The sequence below is a fragment of the Jaculus jaculus genome, chromosome 11 (genome assembly GCF_020740685.1).
Source record: "Jaculus jaculus isolate mJacJac1 chromosome 11, mJacJac1.mat.Y.cur, whole genome shotgun sequence".
NCBI lineage: Eukaryota > Metazoa > Chordata > Mammalia > Rodentia > Dipodidae > Jaculus > Jaculus jaculus.
In genome coordinates, this window is record NC_059112.1 from 95,411,995 (window position 1) to 95,438,880 (window position 26,886).

Below are 26,886 nucleotides of genomic sequence, written 5' to 3' on the forward strand. Positions count from 1 at the left end.
ATCTGGGCTCTGCTGGTGCACAGGTATCTCCTCTGGCTTCTCTCCACTGTTCCCCAGAGGATGGGGGACTGCCGAGTCCTGTGGGTCAGCATCTGACCCTGATGCGGTCCCGGAAATACTAAGTGGCTTCCGTAAAGATTCTGGTATCAGTATGTTTCCATCTGAAGAAAGGAAATATTCCTGTCTATGGCCTTGTCTCTGAAGTGGTGGCACGTCACCAGGGTTTGTAGATGAATGGTTTGCTTTTTCTACTGGGAAGGCTGTGGTTTCATCTCCCAAAAAGGATTCCAGTGAATGGATTTCCGGAAGCCTTTGGGTAATGGATTGGACTGAATTCGATGGTTGCAGGTTGTGGGCTGAAGTCTGTTGCTGGGAGGGTTTTGATATTGTGCATAGTGCTCTGTCATTGTCTTTGGCTGTTGGGACATCCGTGGCCAACTCACTTGGTCTGCACACCATAGAACGTACAGCTTGTCGTTGGACAACTGGGTCTGTGGAATGTTGTTTTGGAGGGAGGAAAGAGGAAGGCTGATGGAGTGGCATATGTCCAACTGGAAATTTAGAGTTCAAGGGGGAAACAGAGGCTGGTGGCACAGCGTTACCTAGGGAGGTGGCAGAAATGAAGTCCTCCAAGGGGGCAAGTTCATTAGGTGAGACAGTGGAGGGGGAAGGTATCGAGCTTTCAGAAGCAGGGGCTGGAACTGGATCCCCGTGGGGGCTTGCCATGGGGGTGCAGGACCGAGGGAGTGAGGTCTCCATCTCTGCCGCTGTGGAAGCCCAGCCGCACAGGCAGGAGTCATCATCCTCCAGGGAGGCCTGAGAGAGCAGACGACTGACCTTTGCTGTTACACTCGTGCAGCAGCCACAGCAGGGATCTGGGCAGAACAATCGCCGAAAGCCTGTGGGATCATAAGGCTGGTCCGGGTGGCTGCAGGAGAAGAGTTCAGAGATGTAGTCAGGACCAGCTTTGGGAGAATAGCAGACTGCGATGGCCGAGTCACTAGGAACGTGTGAAGCTGACATGCCCGTTCCTGTTGTCCCAACCATGGCTTTCCTCAGTTACAGCTCCTTACAGCTTCATTCTCACATCCATTTCACAAGCTACCACTCCCATGAAAAGGTCAGTCATCCTTGGAATCATTACAATGTGTAGAACATGAGGTTGGGGGGGGGAGTGGCTTAGGATAAAAGAGAAATCACCTTCGCACAATAGACAGCAGCTTCCTCACATCGTCTGCTTCTCTCTGCCAAGTTCTGTGGTCTGGAATATTTGGATAGCAAGTTACAAGAAGTGATGATAGACCCTTACTGATCACACCCAAGCCACGTAATGGAAAGCACTTAGGCTTCTCTAGTCTCATGTTACCAAGCAGTAGCTGACAAGTCCAGATTGTCAGCAGTCAGCTAAGCTAGCACATGAAGGATGTCCATGTGTGTATGTTTCACGTACATCATCCCATGTGATGCCAAGCTCCACATGAATCAGGGAAGTCTGAGGGTCCCTCAGAGATCTTTGAGAGGCCAGGAATAAAACGCTATCAGGAGTCCACGGCTCTACATCCCAACCAAAGTGCCCTGCTATCACACCTACACACCAAGTTGGCAGCACCCACTTCCTTGGCTGAACTGTTTGTGCCCGTGTATGAGCTCAGCATGGACTCTGACAAGCTTCTGAAATCTCGGTGTCTATGTGGTCGTGGCCTCTGACAGCTCTCTTTTCTGAGATAGACTGTCTACATTGATGTCCTCGCCTTAGGGACCTCACGCCTTATGGAAATGACAGGAGGAGAACACCTGAAGTGTTTAAATGCAACAGGCAGGAACCTACCTTTAAACGTTGGCTTCCTTCTTTTTTTAGCTCTGCCCTGTGGCTGTGAACAGAAAGAATAGAATGAGCACATGGGCTTTATTTTTTTTTAGGCTGTTTAAGCCTCCATTCACATAGATTATTATAATGTCTATTGATTTATCAATGGTTATTATTATTATTATTGGTTTTTTGAGGTAAGGTCTCACTGTAACTCAGGCTGATCTGGAATTCACTATGTATTCTCAGGGAGGCCTTGAACTCTTGGTGATCCTCCTACCTCTGCCTCCCGAGTGCTGGGATTAAAGGCGTGCGCCACCATGCCGGCATCAATGCTTATTATTTTTTGGTTTTTTTTCCTGAGGTAGGGTATGGCTCAAATCTAGGATGACTAGAATTTGTTATGTATTCTCAGGATGGCCTTGCACTCACCGTGACTCTCCAAGCTCTTGCCTGCTGATTGTTGGGATCAAAGGTCTGTGACATCATGCCTGACTTTCTTTTTTTTAAAAAAAGAATAAGTATTTTTATTTATTTGCAAAGAGAGGGAAAGGGAGAGATGGATAGAGAGAGGGAGAGAGAGAGAGAGAGAGAGAGAGAGAGGGAGAGAGAGAGAACATGAAGGGCCTGTAACCTCTACAGATGAACTCCATATGCATGGGCCACTATGATACATGTGAATCAAACTTGGATCATTAGGTTTGCAGGCAAGTACCTTTACTGCTGAGTCATCTCCACATCTTTGTTTCTTCCTTTCCACTTTTTTTTTTTTTTTTTTTTTTTTTGGTGAGGCAAAGTTTTATTGGGAAAAAGAGAGAAAAAGAAGAAAGCTGGTGCGTCAGATCTGCATCCCAGAGCTCGAGATCTCAAGATGCAGCCCTGATCTGTTCAGAGTGTCAGCTTTTATTGGAAATGTCCACATGATGTTTATAGTAAAAACAGGATCCAGAGTTAAGCCACAAACTTACATACTGTGAAACAAGGAGGGGGGTTACAAGAAGTCACAAGGTTTCATAGGTTACCTAGGGGTAATTGAGGCAAGAAACATTCCATGCTATGTAATCACAAAGATATTTAAAAACAAAGAAATACAGAGAGGTCATGGTACTCTGCTCAGAGGGATCATCCCGTTCCTTAGGTTACAGTAAACGCCTGCACTGCATGGAGAGATCATCCCATTCCTTAGGTGACAGTAAACACCTGCATTACACAGAGGGCTCATCCCATTCCAAAGTTAATAGTAAACACCTGCATTACACAAAGGGCTCATCCCATTCCTTAGGTGACAGTAAACACCTGCATTATACACAGGGATCATCCCATTCCTTAGTTAATAATAAACACCTGCACTGCACAGAGGACTCATCCCATTCCTTTCACATTCTGTTTCCCATTTCCCCCTCTGATGTGACACTAAGTCAAATCCTTGACTTGTGAAGAACAGTGTCTAGGGTGTTTTCATCTGAGGGGCTGTATTGTGTCCACAATGCCATGAGTTTATCAGAATTTATTCTATTCTTTATATATTTACTTACAGCATTAATACTGCAGGGTCCTATGCTAAGGCCTAAGAGCAGTACTATCAGGGGGCCAGCAATAGAAGAGACAAGGGAAGTTGGCCATGGAGACCAACTAAGCGTAATCAATTACTAGTGGCCCATCTCTGAAGTTCTCTTTCTTTGAGATTTATGTTGTAATATTTTTAGTTTGCCCTTCTTTTGGAGCCTTGATAAGGATCTTGCTGGTGAGATCTACACTTTGGCTCAACATTCCTAGATGCGAACCCAACTCCACCTTTCTCATTGGAGCAGGGTTGCTTCAGTAGGCTTGTGCTGAAAAATATCTCAGACTCTGATGCTACCAATCACAGCCGTGGCCCCTCTGATGGCCCTGTGTTCTGTGGCAAGAGCTCAGGCTCCAGGCTCTAAAGAGACCATCAGCATTCAATACAACTCTCCTATCAGCCTGACATGGTTCCAGGAATACTGGATGAGTGGACACACAAGGTGCAAAGTGGGACATATTTTCAAGTGTCAGGAGAGGCTGATTGCAGAGAAGCTGCCCTCTGCAACTAAGCCAATAAAAGCACAACTCAGTGACTGTTGACACTCGACCCTGGAACTTTCAACCTCACCCCTAGGGGTCAACTGTGGACTCCAGCTGAAACATTAGTCCTCCCTTTGCTCCTCTCTGCTAGGCCCAGGCTCTAGGACCCTGGTGTTCTGTCCTCCCCTCAGTGGCCCATCTTCAGCATCTCTGCGACAGGGAAACTCCTTCAGTCCCCAGGGACTAGAAATGTGGAACACAATAGAGAGTCACTCTAGGAGGGTCCCCATGCTCCCTTGCCTTTCTGATGTCTTTAGTTCTGCCCAGCGATGGTAAGACCGGCTTCAGTATCAGGTACCACAGGTACAGAAGAAGCAGCCCTGCTCCAACGAGGAAGGTGGAGCTGGGTTCCGCATCCAGGAACGTTGAGCCATAGCTCAGCCCTGGCTCGGTGTGAGTCTTCAGAAAGGAGAGAAACTTCTCCATAGTCTGAATCCCATAGCTGCCTGAGGCAACTGAATTCTGAGTTGGCCTGATCCTCACCTAAGCCCAGGTGTGCATCACAGAGCAGGACTGAGTCATAGAGGGTTTCTGAGGCTCGGGGGAGGGAAGGCCTAGGGAGCTCCCCCACACCCCAGAAGTTGTGCAGAGGCTTCTGTCCAAGGCTGTTGGTCTGTTTTCCGTATTCTTCTCATATCACATTCCTCAGGCAGCCTTCTCCTTGGTTCCATCTAGGATCCAGACTCTTCCTCAGTCCCCTTTACTGTTTGGAGCTCTTGATTTGTGTACATCCATTTCCCCTGCATAGAAAGTCTGACCTGAAGCGTGTAATTTTTGGCTGTACAGTGCATTTATTCTCAGGGCACCAAAGTCTCCAGTATATTTACCTATGGAATTATTCCCTGTCACTAGCTCAAGATAACAACAGTTTCCTTTACACTTACTTGTATGAATGTCCAATATCAAATTTTTGCATGTTCCAGCTAGTCTGGAATGGTAGGCTCAAATCACAAAACTGAGATAAGCACAGAATGAATGTATATGATTATAACTTGAAGCATGCTTGTGAGTAAGGTTGTACAGTTTGATTTTGTAAAATTAGTGAAGTATTATGCACATTATAAACACAGTATAACCTTTTTTATATCAATAAATTATTATCATATGTAAAAAGAATCATTCCTTCCTTTACTTCAGTGTCTTTTTGACCCAATTCATCCAAGTTCACCTAAAATCCAGATAGCTAAACAAGACCTCTTCATAAATTTCATGAACATTTCCTGAGTCTCTTCAGCCATTTGTAAGTGAAATAGGCTCAGGCGTAGATTCCTAGTCCTAGGAGGCAGGGTGGGATTCATGAGTGGGATATCCTTAGTTAAGACCCTGGGATTGCGTCACCTCGTTTGATTACCCGCTGTTGCAGTCCGGTTCGCATTGCTGGTAGAAATCACCCAACCAAGAGCAGCTTCTGGGAAAAAGAGATTTATTTTGGCTTACAGGCTCGAGGGGAAGCTCCACGATGGCAGGGAAAAATGATGGCATGAGCAGAGGGTGGACATCACCCCCCTGGCCAACATAAGGTGGAACACAGCAACAGGAGGGTGTGCCAAACACTGGCATGGGGAAACTGGCTATAAAGCCCATAAGCCCACCCCCAACAATACACCCCTTCCAGGAGGCATTAATTCCCAAATCTCCATCAGCTGGGAACCTAGCATTCAGAACACCTAAGTTTATGGGGGACACCTGAATCAAACCACCACACCCACGTACGTCGTGTGAATCGCTTCTTTTTCCTGAGTGTATACTGACATGAACAATGTTTGAGAACATCTGTGTTGTCGTGTTTCTAATGTATTAAAGTGAATACCCTTTCAACAACATGCTATTTTAGCATTTCCTCTCAGGTTTAAAAAACCCCCAAATCTGGCTGGAGAGATGGCTTAGTGGTTAAGTGCTTGCCTATGAAGCCTAAGGACCCCGGTTCGAGGCTCGACTCCCCAGGACCCACGTTAGCCAGATGCACAAGGGGGCGCATGCGTCTGGAGTTCGTTTGCAGTGGCTGGAGGCCCTGGCGCGCCCATTCTCTCTATCTGCCTCTTTCTGTCCCTCTCAAATAAATAAACAAAAATAACAAAAAAAAAACAAACCCCAAATCCCATAACCCCCACACAGCTGCACTTCTTTTCTACGCTCATTCCTCAAGTCAACTGTCTGCTCGTCTCACATGACTGCTTTATGCCCTGAGTCTTGTCACATCGTGCCACAGCCATCCTCTTCTTCATCTTCTTCCACGGGGCAGAGGGTCCTAGTGAGGTGGAGTCCTCTGCCACGTTTGCAGGAGCAGATACCTTACCCTGAGTCCAGGTGACAGCTGGCCAAGGTGACTGTCGTGAGTTGTGGAACAGAACAGTAGAAAACGCTGTAGGAGGGCTGTAGAGATGGCTTAGCGGTTGAGGCGTTTGCCTGCAAAGCCAAAGGATACCAGTTTGATTCCCCAGGACCCACGTAAGCCAGATGCACAAGGGGGCGCATGTGTCTGGAGTTCGTTTGCAGTGACTGTGGGCCCTGGCGCGCCCATTCTCTCCCTCTCTCTCTCTCTCTCTCTCTCTTTGTGTGTGTGTGTGTGTGTCTGTGTGTGTGTGTGTGCATGCGCGCTGTCTGCCTCTTTCCCTCCCTCACTCTCTCAAATAAATAAATTTAAAAAATTTTAAAAAAGAAAAAGAAAAAGCTGTAGGATGTAGGGACTTGCTTGCAAAGCCTGATGGCCCAGGTTTAATACTCCAGTACACGTTAAGTCACATGTGAAAGGTTGGACATATGTCTGCAGTGTTTTTTTTTAAAAAAACTTTATTTTAATTTATTTATTTGAGAGAGAAAAAGAGGCAGAGAGAGGGAGAGAGATATTGGACATGCCAGTTGCCAGTGGCCTCCAGCAACTGAAAACGAACTCCAGATGCATTCTCCCCCTTGTGCATCTGGCTTCCGTGGGTCCTGGGGAATTGAACTGAGGCCCTTTAGCTTTGCCCCTTAACTGCTAAGCCATCTCTCCAGCCCCGTGTCTGCAGTTTTTCAGTATCAGGATGTGCTGGTGTGCCCATTCTCTCTGTCTCTCTCTTGCTCTTTCTCTACTTCCTGTCTCTCTATCTGTTGCTCTACATAGCTCTCTCCTAAATAAATAAGACAATTGAAGAAAAAGAAAGGAAATCTGACTGCCTTGCATGAGACAAGTCATCTCTCTCCGTGTGCCAAGGTCCAGGAAAATACTCAGAGGATGTGGCAGGTCAATTGTCCATGCTGTTCTCACTGCTGCCTTGGGCACCTCCTCAAGAGAGATGCCTGTTGACACCAAAGAGACTCAAGATCCATCACAGCAGAAAACTAGGGGCTGCTGAGATCTGGGTGGTAGATCCGAGCGAGTTGTGGTTCTGGACACGCTGGGGAATGGGAGCTCTGGCTGTTTGGGAGAAAGCAGTGTGGGTTGTGTTTTCAGTTGCCTGGCAGTGCATCTCCTGTGCACCAGTGTGAGTTTGGGTACTAGGCCTATTGGAAGAACTGGTAAGAGGTGGGGAACTAGGCCCATTGGGTAGACTTGGCGGTGATGAGGTCAGTGCAGTATGAAAGAGGAGGTGGCGGTAGGCAGGGGTGTGCCTGTGAATGGAGTTTTCTGTGTGAAAAACTGCTGTCTGGGGAGCTTGGCAAGCTTGTAGAACACTGTAAAACTAACAAGGTGAGGTGAGCTGTAGGGCACCTGGTCAACTAAGGTAATATTGCATAGGGCTGGATAGCAGGTTAGGAGTCACAGAAAGGGTGAGGTCTGGGAGCAGTCAGGAATGACCTAAGGTGATTTGTAGGTATTTGGTTGCTGTGTGGAGTACTGTGTTCTAGGAACTCGGCTGGCTGGCAGCTCAGGCAGGGCAGAGTAGCACCAGCTGGGCACCGGAGGCATAGGGTGGGAGATGGAGAGGCACAGTACCGGATGGTTCTGCAGAGGAAGGCGAAGTGAAGGCATCTCTGCCCTGCTACACATGCGGCGTCTCAGTGGTGGCTTTGGGATTCATGGGCACTTCATGCCCTGCTTCCCTGCATTTTTTCATGCTTCCAAAACCAGCAGCAGGTGTGAGGCATAGCTAACTTTGTAAGTCCATGAAGGAATGAACCTTGCCCTTGAAGAGTAGCCCGTGCCTTCCCAGGTCTTCCTTCAAGACACCTCCTTTAATGGCTCACCCTCGTGCTCATCAGTTCGATTGTTTCAATGCAAAACAGTCGGGGCACCCTCTGTGGTGGTGAGCTTGTTAACGATTGCAGCTTCAGTAACCTAAAACCAGTCTCAGTGCCAGAAAAGTTAAATTTGCTTGAATTTCACGTATTTATTTATTTATATATTTTTTCCTCAATCTTTATTAACATTTTCCATGATAAAAAAAACCCCATGGTAATACCCTCCCCACCCCCACTTTTTCCTTTGAAATTCCATTCTCCATTATATCCCCTCCTCATCTCAATCAGTCTCTCTTTTATTTTGATGTCATGATCTTTTCCTCCTCTTATGATGGTCTTGTGTAGGTAGTGTCAGGCACTGTGAGGTCATGGATATCCAGGCCATTTTGTGTCTGGAGGAGCATGTTGTAAGGAGTCCTGCCCTTCCTTTGGCTCTTACATTCTTTCTGCCACTTCTTCCGCATTAGACCCTGAGCCTTGTGATCGACATGTTACTCGGTACTCCAGTCACTTCTTTCCAGCACTATGATACCTTCTGAGTCATCCCAAAGTCACTGCTATCTGAAAAGAGAAGATTCTCTACCCAAAGTGAGAATAGCGTTAATATAAGGGTATGAATATTAAGAGAAGTGCTTACTGCGCAGTTTGATAAGCATAGTATATACATTTTTCCAGACATCATCAGCAGTTGTTACACCCCTAGGGCTCATGACTACCTCTGCTTTAAGTTTTCAGTATCAGGGATGTATTCTATTTATTTATTTATTTATTTGCAAGCAGAAAGAGATAATGAAAAAAGAGACGTACAGAGAGAATGGGCATGCTAGGGAATCAACCCACTGCAAAGATCTGCAGATGCATGTGTCACTTTTTGCATCTGGGTTTACCTCGGTGCTGGGGAATGAAACTCCTGTCCTTATGCTTTGCAGGCATGTGCCTTAACCCCCGAGTCATCTCTCTAGCCCTTGCTTGAATTTTAACTATGATAAATCACCCATCTTTCAAATCTTCCTGCTTCCTGCCTTCCTTTAAGCACACCAGTCTATTACTTTTAATTTTTTTTTTTTATTTATTTGAGAGCGACAGACACAGAGAGAAAGACAGATAGAGGGAGAGAGAGAATGGGCACGCCAGGGCTTCCAGCCTCTGCAAACGAACTCCAGACACGTGCACCCCCTTGTGCATCTGGCTAACGTGGGACCTGGGGAACTGAGCCTCGAACCGGGGTCCTTAGGCTTCACAGGCAAGCGCTTAACAGCTAAGCCATCTCTTCAGCCCTATTACTTTTAAATTAAACCTTGATGACACCCTTTGGGCTTGGGAAATGCAGCCAGCTTTTCTGCCCGTAGCCCAGTTCCAACAAAGTTCTTTCTTTGCCCATTAAATTTCTTGAACCAACCCTTCACATCCACAGTCCTCTCCGTACTTAGCATTTTCAGACTCTCAGAATATCCCGTCAAGCTCTGTTTACAGCACTGGAAGGCTTCTCCAGTCCAAAGTACCCAATCCTTCCACATTCCTCCAGCCTACGTGTTCCAGATATCTGAAACCCAAATGGTCAGATTCATCCTGGAAACAGTTCCACTTCCCAGTATGAATTTTCCTGCTGAAGTTACCCCCGCCGTCACCCCACTTGATCAACAAGGACCACTGCTTTGACCTGGCAGGGGCTTCCTCTCTCTTTCTCCACTGGAGGCAGGAATCAAGGAAGTCCCAGTCTCTGCCTGCCCCCACTCCAGAACATGCTTGGATTCCATCTCAGCAAAGTGGTCATGGAGCTGGCCTCAGAGAGGTTTAGGGGTGGGTTATAGGAGTGAGGGTGTGGATGAATGGCGATGGAATGTATCGTTGGGGGAATTGTAAGTAAGCTTGAGAATGTGAGGGGCCTCCTCTCAGCTGACCCTTCTTCCAGGCGCATGCTGAGGAGATCCCAGAGCTTCCTGACTACAAGAAAGAAGATCTCCTTTAAGGAGAAGGTGCCAGTGCCCATGGAGGACATGCTGCCTGATGCCTCTCCCGGGATTTGAACCTGCTGTGCCAGGTCCTCCTCTGCCCTTCACACCAGTGCATCACAGCCTCCCAGGTTGGGTTAGAGGCTAAGGCTAATGTCATTTCAGGGGTCTCTGCCCCCACTCATGCTGTCTTGATACTCTGCACTCTTAGAAACCCTGCCAAGTCAGTGACCCTCAGAAGCTCTGGTGGGGGGGGGGGGTCATGACTAGACCCAAGTGTGCATTGCCAGTGTTCTCTAGGAGGTTTGAGGAGAATGAGCAGAATGTGTTGGGTTTCACGGGAAACTGCAGATGGTGTGACAGTGGAAGAGAGCTCTTGGGAACCAGTGTCCTTTACCCTTTCAGCAGCTGGTTCTCATCTTGGGGCCTGGGCCAGACATTGGCCTAGACCTTGCCACAGACAGCAGCACAGACCTGCCTTCATGCAAGGTGCTCTGTCTTCCACGTTGAAACTGCTGTAGGAAGAATGGGGTTCAGAGTGTGGTGGCAGCCCAGAGAGGAAGGGTCAGGTCTCCTATTCCAGGGCAGGTTTCAGCACTAGGTACCAGTGGAATGTTTGCCACAGAGAGGCGTTGGTGAGCGGTGCCCTAGAAGAGAGGACCCAGGAGGACTGGTCCTGGCTTGAAGGCAGGGGCATGGGCTGCATATCTCCAAGGTCCACTTGTGCTCAGTGTCAGCAGCCTGTATTGGTGTGCTCTCTCTCTCCCCCAGCCAGTGTCTCCTGTAGGGGTGTGTGCCTAGGTTCCTCAGTTTGTCCCCTGAAGATCTAGGTGGCTATTTCTCTCCTTTGTCACCTCTCCTCTCAGAACCTCATCCCATTATTTTTTTAATTTGTTCATTTTTATTTATTTGAGAGAGAGAGAGGCAGATAGAGAGACAGAGAGAAAATGGGAGCACCAGGGCCTCCAGCCACTGCAAACGAACTCCAGACACATGCGCCCCCTTGTGCATCTGGCTAACATGGGTCCTGGGGAGTCGGGCCTCAAACCGGGGTCCTTAGGCTTCACAGGCAAGCGCTTAACCATTAAGCCATCTCTCCAGCCCCAGAACCTCATCCCATTTAATGACTTCTGCACCTAGGTGGCAGAGAGACATTGCTGTAGCAGAGAAAGTCACATCTGTCTCTTGATAGAGCCCTGCTGTGGCTCCTCATGCAGAGCAAGGGCCAGAATCCTCACAGCCCCACACATACTGACCAGAGAGTTGAAAATGTAAGATTACAAATGGGTAATAGATCCTAAAAGAAGCTCAACATCCTTAGCTATAAGGAAAATGGAAATCAAAAATACTATGAGATTTCATCTTGCTTCAGTTACAATGTATATAACCAAAAAAATCCAAAGTTATTGATATAAATCAATAACCCATGTTATTGCATTTCATTATATTGTTGGGCAAGAATCAAATAAGGATTAAGTTGGGTCATTCTTCTGTTCCAGCTGCCAATCACTTGTCTCATGAGGGAACACACAGGAGTAACCCATCCCCAGGCATGGTGCTTGTTTGGAATGGCTCGGCTGAGCTGAGCTCCTCTCATACTCCAGAGAGTCTCATCAATTCTCACTAGCACGTTAGACATGGAAGTCCAGGATATTCAGAGACCAAGGAATGAGCCTGGAGTTTTACTCCATTGATTCAAACAACTTTGGGGTAGTCCAGATTCAAATAGAAGGAAACACGCCCACATTTTGAAGAGAGGAATGTCAAAGGATTGGTCATCCTTAACCTATTACAGGCATTCTACCAAGGAAGAGTCAGCGCTCCTAGATATTAAGGGAGTTAGACTTATGAAGGAACCAAAGGAAAAGATTCCCAATGATGATGGTAGGGAGTGACCTCAGGCAGGTGAAAGCTGCAAGGTTTGGAAGAGAGGGCTTCCCAGATGCCACAATCTCTGTGCCCAGTTAACACGTATCTGTTTTTTCTTCTTGTGTGATTCTCTACACTGGAAAGGATGGAGATATAAAAACTGAATTTCACAAACTAGCTTATGGCTAGGATTACAGATGCAAGTTATATTTTTCTTCTTATGTATACTCAACTAAATATAGGAGGAGGAAACAGGTGGAGGTTATCTTTTTGCATTGCGAGAAATTTTAGCTACGAGCAAGGACGTTTAGGCAACATGGACCTCTGTGCAAACACTGGCAGCCGTTCTCTAGATGCACATGTTCTGAGGGGCCATTGCAGGATGACTGGAGCAGGAATTAGCATCGTGGCATCTAAACTGATAGTACATGACTATTGAGAGGCAGCTGGAGAAACAGCAATAGCAGGATCTACTTAGAGCAGTTGTCTCACCTCTGGGATGTGGCTCTGCCAATGGCTTCTTTAAGGCTGAGTATAGCTGTAATCATCCATTGTCCAGCATTGTAATTTTACATTTTGTTTCATGTGTGTTCATGTTCATGTGTGCAGATGCCAGTGGGCTTGTGAGTGTGTGTGCATTCATGTGCAACACAGAGGACAGCTTCAGATGTTCTTTCTCAGACACTGCATGGCTTCTGTTGGGACAAGGTCTCTCATTTGCCTGGAACTCTCCAAGTAGGCTAAACTGTCTGGCTAGTGAGCTCCAGGGATCCTTCTCTCTGACCCTTCCCCAGGATGGGGATTCTAAGCATATGCCACCACTCCCAGCTTTTTTTTTTTTCAGTTTTTATTTATTTATTTATTTATTTATTTGAGAGTGACAGAGAGAGAAAGAGGCAGATAGAAAGAGAGAGGATGGGCGCTCCAGGGCTTCCAGCCACTGCAAACGAACTCCAGACGCATGCGCCCCCTTGTGCATCTGGCTAATGTAGGTCCTGGAGAATCGAGCCTCGAACCCGGGTCCTTAGGCTTCACAGGCAAGTGCTTTAACCACTAAGTCATCTCTCCAGCCCCACTCCCAGCTTTTAAAACGTTGATTCTGGGATCTGTCTCAGGTCCTTGCCTCATGTGTGCAAGAAGGCACTTTGTCAATGGAGCTGTCTTCCCCAGACTCTTATTTTAGCATTTCTCACCAATAGGTCTGCTATTTGATGTTCTAGTGTTAATTAATCAAAGGTCCAGAGTCAAGCTTGATTCTCCAGCTTTTCTGAGCATTTTCTAAGTTTTCTCTTGTTACATTACATGCTTTATGGATCAAAACTCTGAGTCTCTTCTCTCTCTCTGCCTCTTTCTCTCTGTGTGTCACTCTCAAATAAATAAATAAAAATAAACAAAAAATTTTTAAAGGGGCTGGAAAGATGGCTTAGTGGTTAAGCGCTTGCCTGTAAAACCTAAGGACCCTGGTTCAAGGCTCAATTCCCCAGGGCCCATATAAGCCAGATGCACAAGGTGACACATGTATCTGGAGTTTGCTTGCAGTGGCTGGAGGTCCTGATGTGCCCATTCTCTCTCTCTCTCTCTCTCTCTCTCTCTCTGCCTTTTCCTTTCTGTCTGTGTACCACTCTCAAATAAATAAATAAAAGTAAACAACAACAACAAAACATTTAAAAACTCAGAGTCTCCTCTCATAGGGCCTAAAATCCAGGACACTCAAGAGAGTAAGAGTTTTTTCTTCAGGGTAGAACACCAGAATCTGGGACTCAATTGTAGCTGCAGGGGCTCATGTGCTCCCTGGATCCCCTTTCTTGCTTGGAAATGAAAGAATAATGTTCTCTTCAGGTTCATGAAAATTCAAAACCACAACAAACGTAGAGCGGTTCAGTTTCTGGCAAGACCCAAATTGCTCATGTGTGTGTCTGTGTGCGTGCTGGCGTGTATGTGTGTATGTGTGTTTGGTGCATATGTGCATGAGAGTCCATATGTTTAAGGGTCCATGTGTGTGAGGGCATTTGAGCACATGTTTGTGGAAACCTGAGGACAAGTTTAGGTGTTATTTTGCAGGAAACTGCCCACCTCCTTTGGCATGGAGTTTACCTATCTGGCTAGACTAAAGTCTCTCTAGCAGACACGAGGGTCCTGCCATCTCTGCTTCCTCCATGCTGGAATTCCAGGCGCATGCCATCATGTCTAGTATTTTGGGTTAGTACTGGGGATTGACCTAGATCATGGTGGTCTGAGGCAAGCATGTAACCAATTAATTAGCTATCTCTCCAGCCCCAAATTGTTCTTTTCAGACCAAATCTGCAAATGCTATGTATCCCAATGCTAAACTTGTTATGGAATATAAAAACAACTGAATGCAGGTTTGGATTAATGACTGGGGGCAGACATGCTGTGGAAGAGGGCAGACACTTGAAAGAACAGGACAGAAGCAGATTTGTTCCTGCTTGCTATGATGCTTAGCCTGAGTGCAGTACAACACAGTCTGGAGAAAACTCTAATACCAAAGTCTGTAATTTTAGAAGCTTGCAAACCAAGAAAACAATGGAGCGAGTGTATCAGCTACCGAGGTAGGAAAGAAAGGAGTGAAGCAGAGCGAGAGAAGGAGAGAGAAGGAGAGGGAAATTTGGGGGGGAGGGGCACTGAAAGAGGAGGGGAGAGACTCAAACTCTGTTTTCAACTCAGCACATGGGCTGAGCATGCATGAAGCTACCCTCTAAACAACGCAGCTCAGGCTGAGGAACAGTACTGAGGTTTCAAGCTGCTAGCTTTGTATTCCACGAATCCTAAACTTACTTAATAGAACCCAACAAATCTATACCCATTATAGGATTGTAGAATCCAGGGCTTCAAAAACATCATTCATCAAGTCCAAATATCTAAAAATAAAACTTTCCAGACATAAAAACAGAAAAAAAAATGAGAATGTTACCGTAAAAGAAAAGACAGTCAAGGAGGATGCATGTCAGCTGGGACTCAGTAGTAATAAGAAACGTGAAGCACGTCACAGGCATATACGCTCAATGACATGTCTGCATGCAGTGAGGGCAAACTATCTAATGGCCTTAACGCATCTTTATTTTGCTTATTTTTATTTATTTATTTTATTTTATTATTTGAGAGTGACAGACACAGAGAGAAAGAAGGCAGTGGAGAGAGAGAGAAAGAGAGAGAGAGGGAGAGGATGGGTGCTCCAGGGCCTCCAGCCACTGCAAATGAACTCCAGACGTGTGTGCCCCCTTGTACATCTGGCTAACGTGGGTCCTGGGGAATCGAGCCTTGAACTGGGGTCCTTGGGCTTCACAGGCAAGTGCTTAATCACTAAGCCATCTCTCCAGCCCAAGAGATCTTTATTTTATTTATTTATTTGCAGCACTGTGTGTGTGAGTGTGTATGGGTGCACCAGACTTTCTTTCCCCTACAAATGAATGCCAGATGCACGTGTCCCTTTGGGACATCCAGCTTTATGTGATTACTATGGAATTGAACCTTGGCCTTTAGGCTTTGCAAGCAAGCACCTTTAACCACCTGGGCATTTTCTCAGCCCTCAATGCTTCTTTCTCCTTTTGAGTTATTTGGTTTGGTGCCAGAGTCACAAGCAATGTTCCAAGATATGTAACCTACAGCTAATATTTTAAAATGATATTTGAATTTTGGAATTTCTTTTTGAAGAAAATTTCTGAAAACATATAGAAAAATAACACATGATCAGGTTTCTACTACTAGTTACACTTCACGTAAGTGTAGAAAAATAAATGCAAAAGAACAAAGTTTATACTGCTACAATGCATATATATATATATATATATATATATATGTATATATAATTTTTATGACAGTGTATCATGTTCATAGATTTAATTAGTGTAGACACCTCTGAAGTCAAATGTTACAATGGACAGTGACTCAGTTCTTTATCATTAACATTTTCAAAGTTTTTGGCTGGGATAGGTTCTACTGGGTGAATGGTTCCTGGCCTTGGCCCTTGGCTCTTAGATGGATGGTCTGCTGAACAGATGATGGTGAAACTAGCTGTAAGTGTGGTGATAGATGCTGTCATGAGCCATTATGAGAACACAGTGAGAGAGGAAAACAAGTCAGGATGGGTCCTCAGGGAGCAGTGAGAAGAGGGTGGTGAGAAGGATAAAAGCAGAGTGATGCCACTTTGGGGACTCATTCCTACCAAGAGGGATGATCTTCCGGGCTTCTCAGAGGCAAGTCAAAGCCAGCTGTCATGACTGAGGCACTTCCTCTCTGACCACCACCATTGACAGCCCTGCCCTCGCTCCCGATCCCTCCTTGCCTCCTTTTCTCCCCTCGCCATGTTCCAGTAGACACTTGGTCCTGATGTTCTTCTACTGCATATACTGGGAATCCCTTCTCTTCTGCTTGTCCAGGATGGAGTGTCTACCACCTGAAAAGGGAAGAAGCAAAAGGGTGGCAGTACTTCCATTTCCAATTACCAGAACTGGGACCTATTGACCAAAACTGAATAGTGAGAATAAATAAAAGGGTCAAACTGGATTCTCTCCTAACGTCCCAGGGATGACCTCTTCTTTTTGCTCCAACAGGCCTGTTAGTCCTCACGGCTACCAGTAAGGCGGCAATCCATCCAGCCAGGAGATCTGTGATCAGGTAACTTCCCTGCGTGTGACCTTGGTATTAAGCACAGGTAACTTTCTATGTGTTCTCTCAGTTCCTTTGAAATAGGATCTCAATATATAACCCAGGCTGGCCAAGAACACATCATTTTTCTAGCTTTTGCCTTCAACATGCTAAGATTGCATATATGTACTACCATGCCTGTTATCAGTGCCAACTCTTTTAAAAAATATTTATTTATTTAATTATTAGAGAAAGAAAAGAGGGAGAGAGGCAGACAGACAGACAGACAGACAGAGTGGGCACCCCAGGGCCTTCAACCACTGCAAATGAACTCCAGACGCATGCGCTACCTTGTGAATGTGGCCTACATGAGTATTGGGGAATTGAACCTGGGTCCTTAGGCTTTGAAGGCAAGTGCCTTAATCACTACATCATCTGTCTAGCCTGATGCCAACTCTTTAGTTAGCTAATTTACTTAATTATTTGAAGTATTGGGAATTGAAGGCCTCATGTATTCTGTAAATACTCTCTAACACTGAGGCACATCTTTCGCCCACGTAATTCTATTTTATTGCTTTCTGGGCCACCCTATTTTCTCCTACCCTCACTGCCATCCACTCAGTGTCTACAGTTTCTTCCTTCCTTATTTGCTGTTGTACATTGCAGGCAAACAAGAACTGCGACAGGCAGACTGTACTGCTGTGGATGACGCACCAGGCTAAGTCTGTGAGTCCTCACTGAGGTTTCTACGACCCCATGAAGCCACTCTCCAGTGTGCTGGGGGCAGGTTGAAAAGTGACTCCCTTTTTGCATAGGGATAACTTTTTTTTGTTATCGAGGTAAAGAGAGTATAAACTATTATAGATATAGACAAGGGAAGGACACAGAATTTCAGAAAACATGACAAAAAAAAAAAAATCTCTTCCCACTCTGTTTAGATGGCCAGGAGAAAATCAAGGCAGGAAGAACCTAGATCTTTTCTTGACCCTCCACCAGATACCAAGATACCAGTTCTCTACCATTTCTATAAAGAAAGGCCATATCCAGTACCCTATCCTACGGCACACAAACCCCCATGTTTTAGTTCATTTTGTGCTGCTACAACATAACATCCAATGTTTGGCTCTTAATAAAGAAAAGAGGATTACTTTGCTCTCAATTATGGAGCTGGGAACTGCCCAGGCAGCCTCACCTGTGAGTGCCTCCCATGATGCATCACAACATGGTATCAAAATAAAATGCCAAGTTGGAGGTGGTAGCTCATGCCTTTAGTCCTAGCACTTGGGAGGCTAAGGTAGGAAGATTGCTGTGAGCTCATGTTCAGCCTGAGTTAGAGAAAGACCCTTCCTCAAAAAAATAGAAACCAGGGGACAGAGGGATGGCTTAGCAGGTAAAGGCGTTTGCCTGCAAAGCCAAAGGACCCAGGTTCCATTCCCCAGGACCCCTGTTGACCAGATGCACAAGGTGGTGCATGTGTCTGGAGTTTGTTTGCAGTGGCTAGAGGCCCTCCTCTCTTTCTCTCTGTCTCTAATAAATAAATAAATAAAAGTAAATCTTAAAAAATAAAATAATAAATGAATGACTTTAACAGTTGTGCAGAGCACTGAGGTAGAAGGCTAGCAAGCAGGTCTCGAATTACAAAGTACATTCTCTATGCTCCACCAGCGAACACAAGGCAAAGTGTGATCCAACAATATGGTTGATAAACGTCCTGGGAATCGAACTGAGGTCTTTTGGCTTTGCAGGCAAGCACCTTAACCACTAAGCCATCTCTCCAGCCCCATGGAAAATTTTTCATATTTTATTTTATATTTATTTATTTATTTATTCGTGGGAGAAAGAGAGAGAGAGAGAGAGAATGGGTGCAGCAGGGCCTCTAGCCACTGCAAACAAACTCGACACATGTGCCACTATGTGCATCTGGCTTAGGTGGGTTCTGGAGAATTGAACCTGGGTTCTTAGGCTTTGGAGACAAGTGCCTTAACCACTAAGCTATCACTCTAGCCCATAGAAAGCTTTATGACAATAGTCACACTAAGGTATGTTATATATACTTGTTCCTCTTTCTGTATGGAGAACCTAGAGATTACTCTTTGGGTTTTTTTGTTTGTTTGTTTGTTTTTGTGTTTTTCAAGGTAGGGTCTCACTCTAACTCAGACTGACCTGAATTCACTATGGAGTTTCAGGGTGGCCTCGAACTCACGGCAATCCTCCTACCTCTGCCTCCCGAGTGCTAGGATTAAAGGTGTGTGTCACCACACCCAGCATCATGAAATATTTTTTAAAAGTAATCTCTAGATCTGGGTGTGGTGGCGTGTGCCTTTATCCCAGCACTCGGGAGGCAGAGGTAGGAGGATTGCCGTGAGTTCGAGGCCACCCTGAAACTCCATAGTGAATTCTAGGTCAGCCTTGGCGAGAGTGAGACCCTACCTCAAAAAACTAAAAAAAAAAAAGAAAGAAAAGAAAGAAAGAAATATTTCATGAATCAGTCATGGTGGGGCACACCTTTAATCCCAGCGCTCTGGAGGCAGAGGTAGGAGGATCATCATGAGTTTGAGGCCACCCTGAGACTATGTAGTGAATTCTAGGTCAGCCTGAGCTAGAATGAGACCCTACCTTGAAAAACAAAAACAACAAAAAATTCATTATTTATTTGCAAGCAGAAAGAGACAGAAGAGAGACAGTGAGAATAGGTGTGCCAGGGCCTCCAGAGCAGCTTTTTGCATCTGGCTTTATGTCAGTACTGGGGAATTGAACCTGGGTCATTAGGCTTTGCAGGTGAGTGCCTTAACTGCTGAGCCATCTCTCTAGCCCCTACATTTTGAAATAAGGAATTTAACCAAAATGTTTTACCCCCAAGTACTGTATATCAGCAAAAGGGCCTTCTCATTAGGGAATATGGGTCATGCATTGTGGGATTGGACATCACTTATGGGTAAGAGGTAATGTCTCTATGCATAATGATGCAATGTGTGGCTCTGACTTCCACCCTCTCTTCCATAAATTTCTCTGAGCCATGTCGGGTTTATTTTAGGTCTGCTTCAGTGATGAGGTCTTGGGAGCCTCTGTGTCTCTGGATATTTGGTTTGGTAGGAGTTGAGTGTTCTCTGTGTCTTTCTCCACCCTTGTGATGGTATCAGGTTCACCAAGAAAGCAGCACTCTTGCTCATTTCCCCTGTTACTCTTAGTTTCAGCTGGGACCCTTTTGAGGTATGATGGGCTGGTTCTGTCCTTAGAATTTGCATCCTTCTGAAAAAGAGAAGCAAATTCTCCAAAAGATAGTGAAGTTACCACCAGATAAATGGGATAATCTTTGTTTGTTTTAGAGAGAATTTAATAGGTATAGTCTCTCTTGTAGCCCACGATTGGTGGGAGCTTGATAATGGAGAGCAAGCTCATTTTTGGATATGGTCCTGACTTCTAAAAAGGTTGACTATAAAGTTATCAACAGACCCAGTTATTCCCTTAGTGGGATTTATACCAAAAGCTCCATGCCTCAGTTCAGAGAGATTTTCTCAACCATGTTTATAGCTACTCAAGTCATAATAGCTAAGAGCTGGAATCAACCCAGATGTCCATCATTAGGCAAATGGAGAACTAAGACGCGGCATATCTACATGATGGAATTCTATATAGCAGTAAGGAAAAATGACACAAGGAACTTTTTTTTGCCATAGAGTATGAATACATGTTTGTGTGTTGTGATATTATTGAGGAAATATCATATTACTGGTGTTCCTAACCTATATTGGTCTGGATGGAGTATAATCAATACACACACACACACACACACACACACATATATATTTTAGTAAAGCAATAAACATTGCTATTCCCTCCTCTGGAATTATAGCCAGGAAGGTTCCATTATACAATTTGTTGAAAAAGTCAATATACCAACAGGTAAGAATTCTGTGACAATACAGCTAAAGTTAAACAGACAGGAACTGACTTAGGTGCCTGACTCTTTTAGACAATGTATGACTACCTTATCTTGGGAGAAAACCACGTGTGGTTAATCTTACTTGACTGAAAGGAGTGTCAACTGTATACTCACAGACCATAAATCTCTCTCCTCTACAGCATGAGAAAATTCAAAGGGTTATAAAAGATATAAAACTCTAACACAATCAGTGTTCAGGGCCTCTGTCTGTTCTGCCAAGGAGCTAACAGAGGTCCTTACATACAACTTCGATAAAAGCTCTGCCCTTCTCTCTGAAGTACATTTTGTCTGATTACTCTCGCTGACTTGGTTTATTTCCCATAACAGTATATGCATGCGCATGTGCAGATGTGGATGCTATGTGATCATGTAGTGGCCAGAGGAGAACTTTGGATGCCCTTATCTATCACTCAACATGCTCTTTAAAGTTAAAATGCTTAAAAAATTAAGTGTTCCCTTCATAAAGTTCTTAAGATTTTGAATGTAATACCTACCTCCCTTTGCATATCCTTTTATATTATTTATATTTTACATTATTTATATTATCATTTTATTGCTACCATTAGGAGCTTGTGAATAAAATTCCAGAAATGCCTCTTCCAAGACACTCCAATCCTACTAAAGACAGTAGGCCAGCAGGATCTCAGAGATGTTTGGTATGTACATGACATTCTCAGTTTTGTCATAGGCAGCTTACATTAAAAATGATTTTTGAAAAGCCAGACTATTAAATGTGCAGAGAACCCTGGGAGCCATAGAGAGCACTAAGATGTCATTTCAGTGACTTGACTTTAGAATGGGGCAGTACAGATTCAAGTTTTCTTGATGATCGTGATTGGCTCTACATAGCTGATTGCTTGAGTCAGTTTCTGCTATTAATAGGAAACTACATTTGGCCCAGTGACCCAGTTGTTGGGGGGATATGGTTGTGTTTGTGTTTTTCTCTTGTTTTTCTTTGCTACATTGGGTATCAACACAAGAGCTTCAAGCATGCTAGGTAAGACATTTGTCTGTGACCAAAACCGTAGGGACATGACTCACATTTTGTTTTAACTTAGGACCAGGTCTGGTTTGATTTCCAAATGAATGGCCCAATAAGGCTCTTAGGAAAAATGAAATCTGTAGACATAATGCTCCTGAAAAGTTTTTCAAATAGGGTTTTAGGTGGAGAGAATACTAGAAGGAATCATGGTTTTGTTATGTCAACAATTCCCAAACTCTTCACGAAAGTAACCATTTGCTTACAGAACAATTTCAGTGACTGCAACCTTTGCTCTGCATTCTGGAACCTTCTCAGCTTTTCCACCACTATGATGATGTCTACAGATATGTCTCCCTTTATTTCTTAAAAGAAATTTACTGTTACTCAAAACAAGTTAGGGTGACAAACCCCTTCAGCTGTCTTTGTGCATGGCCACTAGGAATTTTAGAGTTGCAACAATGTAAACACATAAACAAACACACCCAAATCCACTCACATGCTAATTTAACTGGGCTATTTTATAAAAAGATAGTTTATGTGAATATAAATAATATAATTTTGGGGTGGTAACTTGACATTTGTACTTTTGGTTCTCTAGACCACTTTCCACTATTGCATTGTTTTATTGAGGCTGAGATATCTTTCAAAGATACCTGCTTCTGTCTCTATGGTTACTTTTCATTCAATTTGTGCCAAGGTTTGGCATTGATCAGATGATTCAATTTTCATTGCTCTCATGACTTCACTATTGTTTCCCACTACAGCTGCCAGACTTATATGCATCAGTTGAGAATTTTAGAAAAGAAAGCAAGAAATCAAATCTCCTAAAATCTTGTGGCATTTCACTTAAGGAAGCACAGGAACTACTTTCTAAAAACCTGAATATTATGTCCTTCACACACCATACCAGTAGGAGAAGAGCCCCCCGACCTAGTTCTGGGAGAATTGGAGTTAAAAAGGAAGAGCAAAAGCCACTGTCCATGGTGGAACTCCTTCATCACAGGCTGCTCATATGCTCCCATTCTCCACTGGAACGAATCTCTAGATCCCAGCACAGACTGGCCCAGGGAGGCATTCCTCCTCCAGCGCACACATTTCCTTACAGCGTTATGGTCAGCGACACCAACATTATGTCATGGGCTGCCATTAAGAAGAAGTTTCAGAGCACCAAAATACTAGGCAAGATCATGCTGGCTACTTCCAGTGCCACTGAGCCCCAACATCAGCCAATCTTGGGTGACAGAGCTCAAATCAGACACTTGGCAGCAGAGCCAGGTAATGTAAGCACAGGCCCACCAGGGAGAAAGAGAACAATTTTGTTGCAGATTTAGATGGATTTCAGAATGAGAAAGAGTCACATGTTGACTTAGGGAAATCTTGCAGCTCCTGGAGTTCATGGCTACCTGAGCCTAAGCAGCCAGACTCACTTATTTTCCTACCTAGGCAAGTGTGTCACATAAGATGAAAACCATTAGTGTACAGAGCTCTAGAATGAGCTTTGCCACAAGAGAGAAGGAAACTCAAGTATTCTTAAAAAATCCTTATTTACAATCAAGAGAGATATGGACACACACACACACACACACACACACACACACACACACACAGAGAGAGAGAGAGAGAGAGAAAGAGAGAGGGAGGGAGGGAGAGAAGGAGAGAAGGAGAGAAGGAGAGAGAATGGGCTCTTTCAGGCCACTAGCCACAGCAAATGAACTCTAAATGCATGCATCCCTTTGTGCATCTCTCTCTTCTGGAGAATCAAACTGCATTCATTAGGCTTTGCAAGCAAGAGCCTTAACCACTGAACAATCTCCCCAACCTGAGACTCAAGTTGTTAGAGGTTTATTGGAACGACTGAGTAATGGAAGGTTGGATCACTATGTGAATATTGGTAACTATGATTCTTTTCAGAAAAACAGTTCCTGGACCTAAGGGAACTAGAATGGAGGTATTTCAAGGGACTTGCGAAATGGAAGCACACAACCAAACCTTCACCCATGGATGTCAAATATGACACTGAGAGGAGATTTGTAGAAAGCCAGGGCATGCCTGGTATGATCTTACCTCCTCTCATTTGTAAGTCTTTTGTCATTTATCCTCAAATTGACTATGAGGAAGAAGGAAACTATACTCTTAACTGGAATTTCTAGTTCATTAAACCAACTTGGGTGTGGGGTTTCACTTTTGAGAGTATTGAATCTATACACAAGAAAAAAGCACCTTGACATGTGATTATATGAACCAAGTCTGCACAATACTCATGCAAATGCCAAATTCAAACACTAAATGTGGTGTAAAACTCCAAATAATCTTCTACGTTAGACCTCATTTGGACCTATGAAACCCATCTGGGTGAGAGTTGAAGTCAATGCCAACAGCATGAGAAGAAAGGTGCATATGAGGAACTCCAAGCAAGAATAGGTCTTTAAAATTTTTACTTGGTCTACAAAAGTCTTACAGTTCAATCTTCAACATCCTCCACTCCAGAAATGCTTAGTTCATATGAAGTGAATCAGCATAAAAATAGGCACGAAAGGCAACAAATGGAAGAATTATCCTCCATGGGTATAGAAATGAATCTGAATATTTCAAGCTAATATGTTGTTAATGGTCAAAGCTATAAGGAAGGAAATTACAACCATGAAACAAGCATATGAATATGTGAAAGAAATAAATTGTAAATCTTGGACCTGACAAATAAAACTGTAGCAGTCAATCTTACCAGCATTCCCTGAGTGTTTCCAGGTTTGTGGCATCTTACTCAAAGGACTGAAAAAAGGTGCACACAGGTGTTTATGCAGAAAGATACTTAATTTTTTTTTTTTAAAAATTCATTATTTATTTATTTGAGAGAAAGAGAGGGGAAGAGGCAGATAAAGAGAAAGAGAGAATGGGCATGCCAGGACTTCTAGCCACTGCAAAGAAACTCCAGATGCATGCACCCTTTGTGCATCTAGCTTAGGTGGCTACCGGGGAAGCAAACTGGGGTCCCTAGGCTTCGCAGGCAAATGCCTTAACCACTAAGCCATTTCCTTAGCCCAGGAAGATATTTTATTAAGAGCAAAGCAACAGTAAAGTTTTGAATCACTGCCAAAAGCACAGTGAGACCCCAGGAAGTGTTCTGGGGCATCTCTTTACAGAACTTTTTAGGGAAGGATGGATCTATTGATAGTGGTGTAGTTTGGGTGGTCTTTTGTTTTGATGGACAAGTTTGGGTTGTAACATTTTTCTATGGCACATGTATATAACTACTGTATATGCATATCCACTGGGATATAATATTTTCTGTACTTCCCATTATGTATCTGATTTTATTTATATGTATACCAAAGTATACATAGGTATAAGATGGCAAATAGGGGTTGTGCCCTAAAAGCTCAGTTGGAGGATACAGTTTCCCTCATTGTGCATGCAGCCAAACTAGTCTAGACTTGATGGCCTCCTGCGGTTCCAGTTCTGGACCTATCTAAGCATATGTGTGGATGAGAACTGGTCATGAAGAATGGAAGCCAAGAAGAGGAGAACGCTAGTTCATTGTGAGGAAAGAGGATTTGTGCACCTCAGTAGAGGGTTCCCAGCAGGATAGTAGGTGTATTTTTTTTAGGAGACAAGTTCATTTACTGTTCAATCCAAGCAATGTCTTGGGTGGTAAACTATTCCTTATGCTGGTCTACTATTGTACTTACCTGCTCCTTGACGGGACATAGCACTGAGCAAAAGCTGCTGATGAGAAGAAAGGTTTTTGTTTTGGCGTATAGTCTCCAGGGTATGCCTCATGATGCCTGGAAGGAAGCCTACTACAACACCCCTTAGCCTGCCCCCAACAACACACCTCCTCCACCAAGGTTCCACCTCCCAAACTGCCAGCAGCTGGGACCAATCATTCAGAACACATGAGTTTATTCATGATCTTGGATTCAAACCACCCCATTTTGCCCCTGGTCCCCATAGACTGATGAGCATCCATGAGGTAAAATATAATGCATTTAGTCCAGCATTGAAAAGTTTTCAAGATTTCTTGGGCTGGAGAGATGGCTTAGTGGTCAAACGCTTGCCTGTGAAGCCTAAGGACCCTGGTTCAAGGCTCCATCCCCCAGGACCCACGTTAGCCAGATGCACAAGGGGGCACACGCATCTGGAGTTCGTTTGCAGTGGCTGGAGGCCCTGGTGTGCCCATTCTCTCTCTTTCTCTGCCTCTTTCTCTCTCTGTTTGTCGCTCTCAAATAAATAAATAAATAAATAAATAAATAAATAAATAAATAAATAAGAAAAGTTTCAAGTTTTCTTAACTGTGAGCCTGTAAAACCAGAAAACGCATGATGGCACGGAGTAAACATTCACACTTCAAAAATGGCATTGAGCATAGCAAGGAAAGATTGAACCCATGTAAGAGCTCAAAACAAACAGAGCAAACATCAAATCATGTAGCTCCAAGTCTGACATCCGTTGTCAGAGTTGAAGTCTCTTGGGTTCTAATCCACTCCTCCAGCTGGTCTTACCCACACATCCCAAGATAGCAGCTCTCCTTGGCAATCTTTCCATAGTGCTGGTTTCACCAAAAATCCTTGTGTCTTCACTGCAACCTGTGGTTCATCCATGCCTTGGCCCCTACAGCCTCTACTCTGGGTTGAGGACCCTGCTTCCTGTCACTCAGGAGCCATCTTCAAATAACCATGCTGCAAATCCGTTGACTTTCTCTTTTCTGGATTCATCATACTCCTATGGTACCAAGTATAGGCTACCAAATTTGTTAATCCAGGGGAGAACAAAGTCAACATTGAAGAGGAGGAATATTCCTTCACCATTCTTCCATCAGGCTCCCTACTTTCACAAGATTCAGCATGCTTCCTGCTTTCCCTGTGCAGGACAGTTGTCCCAATCACAATGGTGCAAATCTCATACAATTGCTTATCATGGGCTGCTGCTTATCATGGGCTGCTGGCTTCTGCCCAACTTTCATTTCTTTCTGTGCCATATCCATGTGCCCACACTAGTTCATTTCATCTCATTTCAACCCTGCTTGAATTCTCAGGGTAGAGGCCAAACATTCTAGCCTTTCACACAAATTGCCTCTAAGCCCATTTTGGGGGAAAGCCCTTTCTTCCCCTTGCAAGCCAAGCCTCATGGTTCAGTTTCTGAGTGAAGTCTTTCAACTCTGACCAGAATGATCCCTCAAAGTCTGCTTATAGCACTGAAAGGTGTCTCTTAGACAAAGGTCCTATGCCTTCCTCCTGCAAATCAATTCAAAAAGGCAAAAAGACACACAGGCAATTTGCTAGCAGTAATGACTACTTCACTGGTATCAATTTTCTGTTGTAGTTACCTTTTTGTTGCTGGGACAAAGCACCTGAACAAAAGCAGTTGATGGTTGGAAAGATTGTGATTTTGGCTTAGATTCTTGAGGGGAAGCTTCATGATGGCAGTGAAAATCATGGCATGAGTGCCGGGCTCTGCTGGCAGA

The 26,886-nt window shown here is 44.4% G+C and overlaps 1 protein-coding gene across 1 annotated transcript; it reads left to right on the top strand.

The window, feature by feature from the left end:
- The first annotated feature begins 1,045 nt into the window (after positions 1-1,045).
- C11H9orf153 (chromosome 11 C9orf153 homolog) lies at positions 1,046-23,575 on the top strand. The gene is made up of 3 exons (XM_045161283.1): positions 1,046-1,120; positions 22,190-22,700; positions 23,337-23,575. Exons 1-3 carry the CDS (start codon positions 1,046-1,048, stop codon positions 23,573-23,575), a joined length of 825 nt encoding a protein of 274 aa, XP_045017218.1.
- The last annotated feature ends 3,311 nt before the right edge of the window (positions 23,576-26,886 follow it).